The 17500-nt window shown below is 40.5% G+C and overlaps 1 protein-coding gene across 5 annotated transcripts in view; it reads right to left on the bottom strand.

Moving 5' to 3' along the window:
• maea (macrophage erythroblast attacher, E3 ubiquitin ligase) overlaps positions 1-17500 on the bottom strand; it is a 147385-nt gene that overhangs the window by 4006 nt on the left and 125879 nt on the right. For all 5 annotated transcript variants that reach the window (XM_052035715.1, XM_052035724.1, XM_052035704.1 and 2 more), the window contains 3 exons: positions 16748-16824; positions 4257-4365; positions 2776-2909 (listed from right to left, as the gene is read on the bottom strand). In XM_052035715.1, coding sequence (XP_051891675.1) covers positions 2776-2909; positions 4257-4365; positions 16748-16824 — 320 coding nt within the window. The remainder of the gene's footprint in view (positions 1-2775; positions 2910-4256; positions 4366-16747; positions 16825-17500) is intronic.

Genomic DNA, 17500 nt, shown 5'->3' with positions numbered 1-17500 from the left:
AAATGGCCGAGGCCTTGAACAACTATTGTGTGTCGGTCTCCACAGTGGAAGTCTAACATGCCAAAGAGAGATGTTATGGATGCGATGGGAGGTGAGGACCTCAATACAATTGCTATCACTGAAGAGGCAGTGATGAGCAAACTAGTGGACCTAAAAGGTAGGCAAGTCCCCTGGTCCTGAAGGGATGCATCCCAGGGTACTGAAAGAAATGACGGAAGTGAAAGTAGAGGCATTTGTGATAATTTACCAAAATTCTCTGGATTCTGGGCAGGTCCCGGTGGATTGGAAGACAGCGAATGTCACACCACTGTTTAAAAAAGGATGTAGACAAAAGCTATAGGCCAGTTAGCTTAATGTCTGTAGTTGGGAAAATGCTTGAAGCTGTCATTAAGGAAGCAATAGCGAGACATCTGGATAGAAGTGGTTCCATCAGGCAGACACAGAATGGATTCAGGAAGGGCAGGTCCTGTTTTCCAAACTTACTGGAGTTCTTTGAGGATATAATCAGCACAGTGGATAGAGGGGAACAGGTGGATGTTGTATACTTGGATTTCCAGAAGGCATTTGATAAGGTGCCATATAAAAGACTTATGCAGAAGATAAGGATGCATGGAGTTGAGGGTAATGTATTAGCATGGATAGAGGATTGGTTAACCAATAGAAGGCACAGAGCTGGGATAAATGGGTGTTTTTCTGGTTGGCAGTCAGTGGTGAGTGGGGTGCCACAGGGGTCGGTGCTGGGCCTGCAACTATTCACAATATACATTCATGATTTGGGAGAGGGGACCGAGTGTAGTGCATGTAAGTTTGCTGATGACACTAAATTGTGTGGAAAAACAAATTGTGCTGAGAATGTAGAGTCTGCAGAGAGATATAGATAGGTTAAGTGAGTGGGTAAGGGTCTGGCAGATGGAGTACAATGTTGGTAAGTGCGAGGTCATCCATTTTGGAAGGGAAAATAGAAGATCAGACGATTTAAGTGGTGAAACACTGCAGCATGCTGTTGTGCAGAGAGACTTGGGAGTGCTTGTGCATGAATCGCAGAAGGTTGGTTTGCAGGTGCAACAGGTTGTCAAGAAAGCAAATGGAATGTTGGCCTTCATTGCTAGAGGGTTTGAATTTAAGAGCAGGGAGGTTATGCTGTCTCCAGGCTAAGATGGGCTTATTCAACAGTTATATAATCTGGGCGTCAGATGGCTGGCAATAATTCCTTCACAATATTGATCATCTTACTTCAGATCCCCCTTAATTAACAGAAATCTCAACTCAAGTTCACACGTGCTGCAGTCCCTGCCACTACTGAATGCATACAACCGTTTACAAGTCTCAAATCTGGTCGCAATCTGCTCACTCGCAAGGCCAATTGTTGTATTTAGAAGCATGGTGCCAGGCTCGATTTTGTAAACCACAATGCTCCTAGTACATGTTATAATTATTCCTTTGCCTCTCTCAGGAGGTTGTGTGACTATGTGGAAGGGTATGCTAGAAATCCAAGAAACCTGTTTACAGTCACTGGTAATGTCTTACTAGAAACTTACTCCCTAGGATCTTGCACCACTCAAGCTGTGATTCTCGACACTTAAACATTATGTTTTGGATCTCATCCTAACACTGATACATTATGACCTCCATCTCATGCATCACCACCATTCATTGTTTCATTAACTCATTGATGGCCCATCTGCTGAGCTGTACGTTCAATAAGTTATAATTTGCAGTTAAATGCTTCTTCTTGAATCCACAAACCAGGAGACACTTAATGATTACAAGGATGCTGCCTGGATTGCGGATCATGCATTATGAAAGCAGGTTGAGGGAACTCTGCCTTTTCTCCTTGGAGCGACAGAGGATGAGGAGGGACCTGACAGAAGTATATAAGATGATGAGAGGCATTACTCAGGTAGATAAAGGCTTTTCCCCAGGGCTGAAATGGTGGCCACCAGAGATTTAAGGTGCTGGGGAGTAGGTCTAGAGGAGATGTCAGGGGTATGTTTTTTACTCAGAGAGTGGTGAGTGCGTGGAATGGGCTGCCGGCAATGGTGGTGGAGGCAGATACGATAGGGTCTTTTAAGAGACTTTTGGATAGGTACATGGAGCTGAGAAAAATAGAGGGCTATGGGTCTCTAAGGTAGGGACATGTTCGGCACAGCTTTGTGGGCTGAAGGGCCTGAATTATGCTATAGGTTTTCTATGTTTCTATGCTTTTATTTCCATTTTCAACTGTATCTTGGCTATGGAACAGCTCTCTCAATTAGGGCACATATTCTTGTTGAGGACAGTGTCCCATTGCCATGGTCAAATCTGGTGTTTATTCTGGACATGCATTTTGTTTTCTTTTACTTCTATTACTATTTACTTTGTACCATTTAATCACTTTCATTATTTGACCACTCCACCCAGACTTTTTCCACCAATCTGGTTTAAGATTAAATCACCAACTTCTTCCAGTTCTGAAGAAAGGTTAGTGATTGATTCTCCTCACAGATGCTGCCTGATCCCCCAATCTGTTTTTATTTTAAAAATCTTCAATAAACTCTCATACTCAGAAAATAATTGTAAAACTTGCCAACTTGCTAAAAAAAAAGTACATAGTCGTCGTTCACAGAATCCACAAAAACTCTCAACACATCCTGGAATTTCAAGCAACACCCCAAGACAATGCCTAGGGAATGATTTTACAATTTGCATACTTCCAACAATCCTAATATCTACATCAAATAAATATTTTTAGATATTGATAGCGACGTGAAAGGTTCTAAAACTCTAAAAGGATACGGTGTCTTTATAGCCGATAGTCCTGCTTGCAGTGTTATAGTGAAGACAGAACTATTTCCAAGTTGATGAAGTCTGTAGTTATCATATCTGAACTGTTGAATGAGCATCTTCCATCGGGCTGGATCCAAAAGATCCTGTAAAGGATAACGTACATATTTGACTCTCATTTAAAGTAAAACCCGTGCCAAGCTTCAGAAGTTTGAGAGTACTCAAAATTAAAATGGCTTCTTCCATTGCTACAGTTCCTCTCCACATAAAAGAACTCCGAGCTCCACATAACAGATAAGTGTAGACAGCTTGAAGCAGATGGAGTAAAGGGAACAGAAAACAGCAGGAGCTTGAGGATACAACTTCTATTTGTTACTTTCTCAAGTAAAGATAGACAGCGGAAGGATAGAGTTCATTTAGTATGCAGTGTCCTGAGAGCAAGGGAATTAAGAATAAACTGATGCCAGAAAAAGGCACAGCATTAATGTTGGAAATTCTTTCATGATTGCAAATACTTGGAACGTAGAACAGTACAGCACAGGAACAGACCCCTTAGCCCACAATGTCTGTGCCGACCATGATCCCAATTTAAACTGCACGTCTGCTTGCACATGGTCTACCTCCCTCTATCCCCTGCCTATTTATGTGCCTGTCTAAATGCCTCTTAAGCATTGCTATCATATCTGCTTCTACCACCTCCCCTGGCAGCGTATTCCAGGCACCTACCACTCTGTAAAAAAGACTTGCCCCACACGTCTCCTTTAAACTTCCCTCCTCGCATCTTAAATGCATGTCCTCTGGTACTTGACATTTCTACCTTGGGAAAAGATTCTCACCGTCTACCCTAGACAGTTCTATTGCTTTTTCTATTGCCCTTCTGACACAAAAGGAAGAACTTTGTCTATTCCCCCCTCCTCTGCAACTTCACCTGTGGCTAGCGAGGATACAAAGATCTCTATCAAGGCTCCAGCAATCTCCTATCTTGCAACTCTCAATAATCTGAGATAGATCCCATCAAGCTCTGGGGGACATCCACCAAATGTTCTTCAAAAGACACAACATCGTTCTTCTTGATATCAAGATGCTTGATAATATTAGCATATCCTTCCTTGATCTCACTATCCTCCATGTACAATAAAATAGAACAGTAAATTTAGGTAGGGAGTGCCACACGTCATTTGCTAGGGAACACAAGAACTCAATCATGTGCTCTGATAGCCAGTGCCACTCTGCAAACTTCAATCATATGACCACAGCAAGACGATCCCAAATTTTCCCTCCCTCTACCTGGTATGTATCCTGACAGCAGAGCTGCATCAATAAACACAGCAAAAGGAACTCGTGGCAGATGGCATCATGGACCAAATCTGACTGAAATCATTTTTATTACAGATATATTAAGGGCATAATGTGTATTTCAGAACAGAAAATTTAAGATATTTTAGGTGTTCTCATCTATAATTTTTGAAGAATAATTAAATCAACATGTTTACCTTATATGGTGAAATGTGAGTATCTGAGGGAAAAGCCAGCATACCCATCACTTGTCGCACCTCATCCAGTTGTCCTCCTTCTGCTTGACTGAAGTGTCTCCGTGCATGCCTAAAAGGAAGAAATAGTAAATACCTTCGTTCAGTGCAAGTTCTACTGAAGAAAATATAATTCTGCTGAATTATTGAATAGTTGTTAATGTTTAGAAAACATTACTGCTCGACTGAAATTGATTGAAGACGTCTGGTTCAACACTGAGTAACTACTTCCTTGCAAAGATCACTGCTTTCAGACTAGAATTTGGTTTCTTTAGCATAAGCTGGTTTTTGCTTTTTGAAGAAGGAATCTGAGCCCAAGAAGGAATTCTTCAGGCCTTTGCCTCTTCCACCCATCACCTCCCAGCTTCTCACATCATTCCCTTTTACCACCACCAACCCCCCCCCCCCCCCCCTCAAACCAAAATGTGGACTCGCCCATCACCTGCCAGTTCATGTTCCTCCCCCTTCCCTTTTACTCTGGCTTTTGCCCTCTTCCTCTCCAGTCCTAATGAAGGGTCTTGGCCCAAAACATCGACTGTTCATTTCCCTCCATAGATGCTGCCTGACCTGCTGAGTTCCTCCAGCATGCCATGTGCATTGCTCCAGAATTCCAGTATCTGCAGTCTCTCATGTCTCAGGTATTTCTGGCATTTTCTTTTATTTCACATTTCCAGCAACTGCAAAGTTTTATATCTGAAACCATTTTTCTAGTCCCCTCTCACTTCTGTCCTCATTTGTCTCCTACTTGCATCTCCTCCACACAGATAATCTGCATTAAATCAGCCTTTATCACCATCATTCACATCACAGTCTCTCTTGGTTTCAACACAGCCATTTCCTTTGTTTTCTTCACCCCTCTCCCCTTTTCTGCAACTTAAAACCCATTATTAACAACCTTTATCAACTTGAAACATTACATCAGTTTCTGTCTGCAGGCATTGCCTGACCTAGTAAGCAGCTCACCATTGTGCTTTTATTTTAACTTCCCCTTTGCTGAATCCAAAACCAAATATCTACAATGAAGTTACTGGGGTCTTGCTTCAGACACAAATTAGGATCTAGGAGGCAAATTCTTCAGTGCAATGCTGGAGAACCTCAAGAAAAAAACTGGGGCCACAACTGTATTCTTTGCAATCTAGCAAAGAACAAACCAACAGGTGCAGTCTTCTAGAATGCGTGTTCTGGATTTGTGTTCCACCAACTACATAAGCCTGGTTCTTTGGTTAGCGTCAGCTGGTTAAATGGCAAAGAAAAACCAGCAAACATTTGCCGAGCATATTATATGCACAGCATAGAAATAAAATATGCCTCTCTATACTACTGGGAGTAAGTGAAACAGTGTTGCCAAAACTACCTCAAAATACTGCATAGTAAAGAATGTGCATTGTGGATATACACCTGGACTACCTATAGTAATCATTTCAAGGCACTGGAAAAATACTACCAACCTTGCGTCCAAACATCCTCCAAATTCACTGAAAGAATAAGTAAACCATCAGTGTCCTCTCACAGGCAAAAATCCCCAGCACTGAGGCTTCATTTTCATTCAGTTGGCTATGTCAGGCAGGCCATGTCATTCTCATGCCTGACACCAGAACACCAAATAGTTAAGCCTGGATGAAATTAAGACTTCCGTCTCTTCTCTTGCAGGCAATATTAGAGGAATAAATGGTATGCCCTGGGGGTTGGCGGCACAGATGCGTTATCTGAAGCCTCATTCATCCCTGAAATGAGGTAAGCTTGCAAGAGCCAAGCTCAGCTTCAGACTGGTCACCAGGAGTGATGAAGCTAGTGACGAGGGCAACAGAACTTCCATGGCATTTATACCATGTATGTATACCTACAACAATAAGCTTGAACTTGATTTGTGGAGAGGCCCATGAAAATGGAAGGTCTTCTTGTTACTTCATCAGAGAAACTACTCGGCAGGTTTTCTTTTTGGGTTATTCATCTTGGAAATGGACTGGTGGAGATGACAGTTAAGGCAAAAATATAGAGGCATGACTCTGAAACGTTTAGCAAGAAGCCAAAAAATATTTGGAAACGATATTTGTATAACAGTGGCACTGCAGGTTGTGTTGCTCCTGCACAGCTCCAGCAACCTGGGTTTGATCCCAAACTCAAGTACTGTGTTATCATATGGAAACGTGGGGGAAAACGGGAGGGGGGTAAACAACGTGGTTGGTGCACATTGAGAAGTACTGATTCCTGTGCAAATGTTTGATCAATACTTTGTAGAATCTTTTTGCTTTGTTTTCAATTTAGGCCTTTAACTTTTTAAATGTTCTTCTCTGAATGATCCAGCATATTCTTTGTGTGACTGCATGAGTTTCCTCTAACATCCCAAAGTAGTTCTAGCTGGTAGGTTCTTTGGCTATTTAAATTACCTCTAGTGTGGCTATGGATGGGTATGTGGGAGAGAACAGGTTACAGGGAAAAATGTGGGGGAATAGGATTGCTCTTAGAGGCAGCACAGGCTTGGTGGGCCAAGAGCAACCCAGGTTGCAAAGGAAAAAAAAGTCAAATGGGAAAATGACTACTTAACCACAGAATATCATACAAACAGTGAGGCAATATAGAGACATAGTAAGATGAAATAAAGGTCTCTGTTATCAAATGGAAACAGGGGAAAACAGGTAGGAAAGCAATGTGTTGGGTGCACATTGAGAATGCAGGTTCCCGTGGAAATACATGACCGGTGTTTTAAAAGACTTGTGTATAGTTGTTAATTTAGGTCCTTGTAACTTTTTAAAAGCTTGTCCCTGGATGCTCTGGTGTTAAAGCAGTTCGTAGCTTTATTTGGAACTTTGTGTTCTCATTGAACATTTGAGGCCTGCTGCATTTTTGTCTGAATTTTCATTCTCACTAACCCATTTCCAGGATGAATAACCAAAAAACTTTGGATTTCACAAACTGTGCTTTTATTTCAACCAGCTACTTTTGCTGTTAACATGTGATTTTTTTTTGTATTTGGATAAAGTAACATCCAACCAAGTTGCAAATTTTTGCATGGTAAAAGAACAATTGTTTAAAAAAAAAGCAGCCACCACTGACTGATTATTCCTTTGGTCAAAACTGATTCAATACAAACTAACACAAGATGAGATTTTGCCATATTTTTCTCAGGTAATCACACGTTTACAACATCTTAGAAAAACTGCCATCACAGAATACAGCAAAATAATTGTTACATTAGATTAGTACAGTACAGCTTTGATAAACCTGGATCTGACTATTTGGAAATCCCAACTGATCAGCATCTTGTGATGCTTGCTGCACTCCCTTTCAACTCACCAGGGCCTGGTTTCTATGCTCCCTGTAGACCTACCAAGTTCACTGGAAAATTTATTAGAATACTGTGTAATATCTTAAAAAGAAATGTTGGAATAACATCCTATAGTCTGGAAAAAAAAATCAGCCAGCCTGGTGCCCAAGCATGCCAGATTATCGGAGTTAGAGAAACCTGGAGTAATTCAACTTGAAAAATTGAACTCGCAATAGCTGAGGAATATAAATTGTGAGTGAAATAATCTGGAATAAAAATCTTGCAACAGCATTGTGACCATGAAGCCAGATTATTAAACACATCTAGTTCATAACGTCCTTCAGGGGGACAAAAATCTACCTGGCCTTGACCCACAGCAATATGACTGACTTTTAACTGCTCTAAGTAGCCAAGTAAGCCCTTCAGTTGCTAGATAAATGGGATGGATTTTTAACAGCTGCCTTTTCCACTGATGTCAATATCTTCTGAAAGAAAAGGAAAATCTCTCTCAAGAGAAAAAAGGCACTACCTTGACAATTCAAACATTTATGACCACTTGACTTGGCTACTTCAACAGTTATGCAGGTCCACAACAGTTGGAATGCACTTCAGACATGGTTCCTGCATAAACAACTGTGGAATACTTCATGTGTGCAGCAAGGCTCCAGATATTTGTGCCTCAATTTATTCTAAGGTCCGAAAGCTAAAAGGTACTTTGAACCTTCATAAAGGATTACTACTTCTCTATTTCCCAAGCTTCACCTGCCAGCTGCCATTGTGAACACATTTTGAAGAAGCACAGGAGTACTCTCTCTGAAGCAGAACACTCACATCAACAGTTTCAAGTGAGTTGCACAAAAAAAAGAATTTCTTAGCTGGAGGACCAGATCCTTGTTATATTTCGTAGGTTGGCTTTCTCGTAAACCAAAGTAATGGCCATTTCTCTCAAGGCAAAATGAATCAGGGATAGGCTCCAAATGTCAATGTTAAATATACAAAACCATGAACACTTGTTTCACAGTAAGAAGTTCAATATCTTTCCTGCAAGCTTTCATGTCTGAACATATCCATTTATAATAGATACCCTGCTCGAAATAGAGCAGGGAAATACAGGCTAGCCAGCATTTAGCAGCTTGCTCCTTTATGAAACAGCATGCCACAATCCCTACCACTTGATGATTTAGAGATGCTGGAGGTCATATAATGGCTGGTACTACCCCCTCTTGAAGTTGCCACACATGCAGATAATTTCACGAGATGAGGGAATTCACATTGTGATTTGGGATACAGTTCTTCAGCCACTGGGAGGTGGTGGTTGAGGAGGACCTTGGCAATGTTGTTCTGTGTCAGACAGCAAGACGACCCCTTGCAGTTAAAAGCACCTTGATGATGCATCAGATAATGTTGCTGCCTCAAAGTTCCATGGACCCAAGTTTGACTCCAGCCTTAAGGTGCTGCCCATGCAACTTTGCATGGTTTCCAGTGACCACAGATTTCCACCAAGTGCTCCAGTTTGACATGCCTCCATTGACCACCACCAATTTTTATAGATGCACCATAGAAAGCATCCTATCTGAATGCATCTCAGCTTGGTATGGCAACTACTCTGCCTGAGACTGCAAGAAACTGCAGAGTTGTGGACATAACTCAGCACATCATGAAAACCAGCCTCCCTATGGACTGTCTACACTTCTTGCTGCCTCAGTAAAGTAACTAACATAATCAAAGACCCCACCCACCCCAGACATTCCCTCCCCCCCTCCCATCAGGCAAAAGAAAGCCTGAAAGCACGTATCACCGGGCTCAAGGACAGCTTCTACCCCACTGTTATAAGACTATTGAACGGTTCCCTAGTATGATAAGGACTTTTGACTTCACAATCTACCTTATCATGGCCTTGCACCTTACTGTCTGCATGTACTTTCTCTGTAACTGTAACACTATATTCTGCATTCTGTTATTGCTTTTCCCTTGTACTACCTCAGTGTACCAATGTGATGAAATGATCTGTACGTATAGCATGTAAAACAAGGTTTTTCCACTGCACCTTGATACATATGACAATAATAAACAAATTTCTCTGGACCATAATCTCTCAAAGTGGAGAAGGAACAGCAAGTATATTATTGAAAGCCTTGAGTTCATGCGTCAAGGGCACACGAAAGCTTAGTAACTACAGGAGTGCACCACCTCACGAAGTATGCATTGCCCTGCTTAATCAGAAACCTCCTGTCCCATCTCCAGAACAGTCTCTTGTTCCCACATTGGCTGCATTGATCAACTCAGAACCCACGGAAGTAGAGTGAAAGCAAGTCATTCTCGATCAGAGGGATTTCCCATTAAAAACATTGCATACAAGTATGATAAATGTGCCCGAAGACAACCAATTCCTGCTTCCAGACCAACAATAACACAAGCCCTTCCAAATATCAGAACTTTAATCCTCTTCCTAACACCCCGATATCTACTTCTATATACTGGCTATCTCCCTTCTACATTCTCAGCCCTGATGCAAGCTCTTGACCCCAAAATCTTGATTGTCCCTTTGCCTCCACAAGTACCGCTCAACCCACTGAGTTCTTCTAAGTTTGTTCTTTTACGGCAAAACTTTTGTCTGTGCAAATCAAACGACAAGGTAAATCAAAAAAAGGAAATAAAATTTAGATATGTGCAAGGACGGACAATAAACAGGTGAAACATATTTTAAAATATTAGCACAGCCAATGCCAAAGGAATTGGTAATAGTTTTTTTGTCCTCCACCATGCACAAATCCCAATTTCAAACAATTACACAACAGCCTTAAAGACGGCCCAATATTAGTTCACACACTCCATAATTAGTGGGTGCTACCATCCTAAATACATCAAGATCCCAATCTCAGTTTTCTGCTTCTAGTTAATTAGGTAACCAGCCAGAAATGGTTATATGAAGTTATTATTATCAGCCAACTCAGAACTTGTGACATCTGGGAATATAAAACTGAGGATACTACTGAAGCACAACATGCAATACCCACTGTGTGCGGTGGACTTGCTAAAGGCAGCAGTGCAGCTTTATGTTTGGTCAATTAATTCAATTACTCTGATTTCTGATTAGAGGTAAACCTAAGTTAACTCAGGCCTGAGGAGTGCATATCCTGTACCAGGGAGAAACTCCAGCATGCTTCCAATGTCCTGGACAAGCACAGGTGTAGGAAGTGTCACCAGATGGAACAGTGCAAGTTCTGGGTTTTGAAGCAACAGTTGATATAATGGGATGCATCTGTGAGGTTGAGTGTTTCCTGGACAGCATCTCTCAGGAGGTGATCACCCCATGGCTCAAGAGAGGGAGTGGATGGCTGTCAAATTCATAATGAAGATTAGGCAGACCTCCAAGAGCATCTTGCTCTCTAATTTTTATTCAGTTCTACATGTTGACAGGATCCCCCTGTGGAATGCAACCAGAACAAAATCTTTACACTATGGGTGGCTCAGCTGTACAGATTGGCAGAACAATAGTTGAAAGGGATTCTATAGTTAGGGGAGCAGGTAGATCTTCTTGCTGTCAATTCCAGGAGGACACGTTATCTCCCTGGTACCAGAGTCCCTGGTACAGAGCCGTTTCTGTACTTTAACCCCCCTTGTTCAACTTAGTTTTTGCTGTTTGTTTATTTCACTTACTATTTTTCAAACTTCCTCCCCCTTTCCCTCCTCCTCAATTCTCATCATCATACAAATAGTTTGGAAACCTCCTCAATAACATTAGTAATCTCTACCCTCCCACCACCAAAACAGTGATATTGGTCCTGGTCCTGCTGAAGTGCAACCTATTCAATTTGTACAGACATCACCTGCCCCTGAAAAGGTAAATTCCTTCTGCATCAATTCTCCAGCTACACATTTATCTGCTCAACCATCCCATCCACTACTTAATGACAGAGATCCAGGGATGCCCTCTAATCCTTTTCCAGCTCCCTAACTCTGCCTGCAGGACCTCTTCCCTTTCTCAATCTATATTGTTGGTACTACTATGAATGATTATCCTCCAGCTTTTCATTCTCACCTTTCAGGGTGCTCTGTTGCCCTTCAGTGACATTCTTGAACCTGGCACTACAGGTGTAACATATCATCTTGGAATCACTTCTACAGCTTCAGAAACACCCAGAACTATTGCTCTCTTAATTCTTCCACTTATCCTCTGCAGCGGACCCACCATGAGGGACCATTACCTATAACAACTTTTTTTCCCTCTTTTGGATGCTGTTAGAGTGCTTGCAGTGGTTGCTTGCTCCTTGTACTGTGCTGTGCACTCTTTGCCTGCTCATATTTGAGCTGCAGGGTGACCACTCTCCAAGTATGCTATCCACGAAATTCAGAGCCTAGCAGCCAGCATAATCAAAGACCTCACACACCTGGGATATTCTCCCTTCTCTCCCCTTCCATCGGGTAGAAGATACAGGAGCCTGAGGGCACGTACCACCAGACTTTAGGACAGCTTCTACCCCACTGTAATAAGACTATTGAATGGTTCCCTTGTACAATGAGATGGACCATGACCTCACGATCTACCTTGTTGTGACCTCGCACCTTATTGAGCTGCACTTTCTCTGTAGCTGTGCAACTTTATTCTGTATTGCTATTGTTTTTACCCGTACTACTTCAATGCACTCTGTACTGACTCAATGTAACTGCACTGTGTAATGAATTGACCTGTACGATCGGTTTGTAAGACAAGCTTTTCACTGTACCTGGGTACAAATGACAATAATAAACCAATACCAAGATGCACCACAGCGACCCCAGCTGGAGACACTTAGTTTACTTCACTTTATAAAAAAGTCTGTAGTGTACAGGAAGTGCAAGAATAATATTCAAAGGGGAACTTGGGAAAACAGAATACAAAAAAAATGGATTGGAAAAAAATCAAAGAAAATTGAAAGATATTTCATTAAGAAGATAACAGAGTGCAGAGTCTATAAGAAACAAAAAGGTAACGTGTATACAAAGGGAGATTTGAATAATGTTCTTAATGAATAACTTCCAACAATCTTCACAAAAGGAGGGGAATGATGCTCGTTATAGTTAAGGCAAACCAATGTGAAATATTGGATGGGAGAATTACAATAAGAGGAAGAGATTTATCATTGCTATCCAAATATCGCTAGGCCTGGACGAAATAAATCCCAGGCTGTTTAAACAAGCAAGGGAGGAAATTGCAGAGGCTTTCACCTCAATTAATCAATCCTCCCTGGCTACAGCAGTGATGCCAGAGGATTAACATTGTATTCTTGTTTAAAAAAAAGGGAGAAGGAGATAAACCAATTACAGGCCAGTTAGTTTGACTTTGGTGGTGGACAAATAATTGGAATCCATTTAAATGGACATTAAAAACCTTCATTTGTTCTCACAGATTTGTTATGAGAAAGTGTGTTTGAGTAACATAATTGAGTTCTTTGAGGAAATAACATGGAGTTTCTATGAGAACAGTGCAGTTGATGTAGTCTACATGGGATCTATGGAAAACAATGTCACAAGCCTATTAATATCCATGGGCTTCCACTAGCTTATCAAGGGAAAGTTGCAAATTGGATCCAAAGTTGGCATAGTGGCAGGAAGGACGAAGGTTGAAGGGTTTTTTTTGTGACTGCAAGTCTATTGCCAGTGGGGTACCACGGGACTCAGTACTAGGTCCTTTGAATTTAATAATAAAAACAGGAAAATAGGAGTAGAAAAACAGGAAAGTAGGCAGGCACAGTAGTGTAGCGGTTAGCGTAATACTATCACAGCACCAGCGACCCGGGTTCAATTCCCACCGCTGTAAGGAGTTTGCACGTTCTCCCCATGTGTCTGCGTGGGTTTCCTCCCACATTCCAAAGACGTATTGGTTAGGAAGTTGTGGGCATGCTATGTTGGCGCCGGAAGCGTGGCGACACTTGCAGGCTGACCCCAGAACACTCTACATGAAAAAAGATGCATTTCACTGTGTGTTTCGATGTACATGTGACTAATAAAGATCTTATCTTAAAACATTATTTGAGCCCATTTAGCCATTCAGTAAAACTATAACAGATCTCAATACCATATTTTCCTTCTCTCACCAGTGCCTGACGTCTCTTAAGTTTGGAAATTGATTTCTTTTCTCAGCGTTTTCAGTGACTGAGACGCTAGTCATCTCTGGTAGCAAATTCAACAGTTTCACCACCCTCTTAGCAAAGGAAGTTTCTTCTCATCTGTCCTAAATGTCTTGCACCATGTCCCCTTATTCTACACACTTCAGCAAGGGGAAAGATCCTCCAAGCATCCAACCTTTTTAGCACAATCAGAAGTTTTAAAGTTTCAATTAGTTTGAGGCAGAAAATCAGCCATAATGATAATGGATGGTGGAGCAAGTTGGAAGGGCTGGATGGTCTATTCATATTCAAGTTAAAATCCCATCTCATTCTTCTAAATTCTAGTGAATTCAAACCTAGTCATTCTGATCTCTCTTCATACAGCAGTCTCACCACTGCAGGAATCAGTCTGGTGTATACATAGGAAGCGTAATAAAGAAATTTATAGACAGTGTTTGCAAGATGTGGATCTGCTGAGTAGAGCATAAAAGGATCACATGAAGTGAGAAGGACTGAGAAGTGCAAAAAAAAGGGAATGGATAATAAATCAGAGAAGAAGGGCATTGGAGTTGATATCAACATACCATATCCTTAAAGGAAGCAAGACTAACCAATGGAGACAAGAGATTGCAGATGCTGGGATCTGGAGCAAAAACTAGGACTAGACTGGACAACTTGGGTTGTTTTCTCTGGAAGGCTGGAAAAGACAGAAACCCTCATGACACTTCCAAAGTATTTGGATAGGTATCTGAAGAGCTATGATCTGTAGGGCCAAGAACCTAGTGCTGGAAGGTGGGATTAGATTGACTCTCTTTCAACCAGCACAGAAACCATGGCCCACTGACACCCTTCTGTATCATAAATTTTATGATTCTACTCATCTCACAACACTTGAAGAGCAGACTCATGGGTTTAGTGCAGGTGATGGAAGCCATTCTATTACATAAAGGAACAGCACTGGTGTTGTATTTTAAAACATCTTTATAGAAAGTTGAGCCAGTCAGCAATGACAAATTCTTCTAAACATGTGAACCTATATTAAGAGTTTCTAAATTGCATTTTCACAAGAAATTCTTGGTTCTCATTGTGCAAAATGCTCTGGTCACATTTTACGTAAAATAAGTTGGCTACTGATCTAAAGTCACATTCATCTCCAAGATGTTTTTCCATTTCATCTTCCAAAGATAACATACATAGAATATTTCAATAGCTATTACATTAACCAAGTGATCTTTCAGATGATCATCAGTGGACCATTTCTATCTCAGGAATTTCAGTGACTACAATACAGAAAATCTTCTTGGATTATTCCTCAAATCCATGACACATTAAAAACACACTCACTGCAACACATGATACTTCCTTGTTTTCACCAATCTCAACATGTATAATCGCTGTGTTTCAGACTTACATTTTAGCATGATTGCTTCATAAAATTGATGAAGCAAGTACACCTACTATGGCTAACTGAACACCTATTATAATTGATCTGTTAGCTGCAAAAATCTGTGCTGAAACAGTTCAGCCATTGAAAAATTACAACAGATTACACAGTTGAAGCAAGCTAAAATGGATTTTTTTTATTACTAGCTTATGCATTTTAAGCATTCATAAATTTTTAAGTTGCACAACTCTTAAATAGTAACAGGAGCCACTCAAAACAAAAACATGCATTGCATCAGGATGAAACCATTATGTGGTAGGTTCTGATGACAACCTGTCCATTAGTCAATACTTGTAATTGCATCCCTTATCCATTGAATCATTTGCCCTAATGGCAAAAATCAAGCGAGTTTATTACATTTGGTAGAAACCAAGGTCATATAATCCATAGTTAAAATATAACACTTGCACCGACACAACAGGTTTAGAATGGGTATTACAGATTTCTTTAGATTGGCAAGGGAAAGGAATTGGCATGATTATCAAACCACCAGATTGAATTCTGGAAGCTGTAAATTTGGCTGCAAAATAGTGTTTCCACAAAACCAAAATATTTGAAAAATTTAGTAGTCTTTCTTGACATCATAGTCGAAGAGAAGAGCTGAAGAAACCACAGGCGGAGCAGCGAGAGGTACTCTCAGAAATCCCAAAGAGAAGAGGAATACTTATTTAAAGCGGGCATACTTTGGAAACTTTGCAATGTACTTGTAAAATGGAGACACGAGGGACTGTAGATGCTGAAATCTGGAGCAATAAAACAAACTGCTGGAGGAACTAAGCAGGTCAGGCAGCATCCTGAATAAGGGATACCACCTGACCTGTTGAGTTACTCCAGCAGTTTACTATTCTAGATTCCAGATCTGCCATCTCTTGTGTTTCCATGACATCATATCTGCTTTTGCTGAGGAACCAAGGAAAGAATGTTGCCATTAATTCTAATGTATTTGTAGAAAGTCTTAAATCTATCCTCCATTATTAGCACTGGTATGGAGTTGTGGGTAGTGTTTCAACATATTGCTCACAACTATTAAGCTGAAAGAACTAATTTGTTCTCTGCAACCATCTTGGAATAATAAAGGTTATTATTAATAAATTTATTAATATAAATAAATTTGACTAAGTAAGCTAAGCTTCCAAAATATGATTTGGTTCATCTCAACAGCTTAATGTTGCAGAAATAGAGTGGTATTAATCAGCTGTAAAAAGCAATATTAAAACATGAAAATACAAGAACATTAAAAAGTTAAACTTAGAGCACCAATGTGCAAGAAAACTAGCAGTCATGACACCATGGCAAAAACTTAAAATCAGGAACATGCAAAGCAATTATGTTGGAAAGGGAGGGCTATTAGCTAACTGGTCAGCAAAGAAAACAGATTAAGTTAGTGAAATGACTCAAATGAGAGAATTAAATTTTAAAACATTTAACAGCATTGTTGGAAAGTAAATGCAAAAGATTTCAAAGTATTACCCTTCGGTCAATCACACAGGGAGTAATTGCAGCAATGCAACAGTATTCATTTTGAAACCCCAAGTTAGCATGTGTGTAAATGTTAATGTTGGTATCTACCAACAAAATTAAAATAAATTTTATTATGAAATTATTTAAGTAATTGCATTTTGCATTTACACAATTCAAGGTCAAGCAGTAACCTTACCTGACAGCTTCCAGCCTCTTGTTTTGTCGGACAAGTTCAATGAACTCCTGAATCCTCAGACTGAACTCCAGGCAACTCTGTGAACACAAAAGAACTGCTTCAACTCAAAAAGCACTTTAATTTCCTGCATAAAAGTGGCCCAAGTATATGAAAACAGTGGCAGGAAATAGCAGGCCTACAGCACACAATGCTGGTTATACAAAGACTGGAAAGCAAAACCTGCCAAAAGCTCATGTGTAGTTAAATGCTAAAAGTACAGAAACTGCTGTGTCCATTGAGGCATAATTTTAGTTTGTTGTGTGCCTCACCTGTTAAAGAAACAGCATTAACTTTTCAAACTGGGTATAAGAATCAGACGAAGTTCAAAGCAAGAACTGCTTGTCCATTTCTGTCTGAGAGTCCTTTCAATCCCACAGTAATCCTTAAATTACTGAAAACAGCCTCTCCACCAACACAAAATAATTTGACCTGTGGTGTTTCTTTAGCTTTTATTTGATTATTGGAGATTTCTTCTCACAATTTCTCTTAATTTAAGTTTTCCTCAGAGTTTTTTTTTCCTTTCTGCTCTCAATTGACATGGAATCTACTTCCTGGTTTAAGTCTCCTCCAGTCATATTGAGGAATCTTTGAATCAAGGCCATATGCTCACAAGTCCAAGGTCGCCTGCACATGAAGTTTGGATATTTCACCGACAGCCACTCCCCATGCACAAAACCCATGTTTATGGATAAACAGAGGCCCAAAGCACACATG

The sequence above is a fragment of the Pristis pectinata genome, chromosome 2 (genome assembly GCF_009764475.1).
Source record: "Pristis pectinata isolate sPriPec2 chromosome 2, sPriPec2.1.pri, whole genome shotgun sequence".
NCBI lineage: Eukaryota > Metazoa > Chordata > Chondrichthyes > Rhinopristiformes > Pristidae > Pristis > Pristis pectinata.
This window is presented reverse-complemented; position numbering and strand designations above follow the sequence as displayed.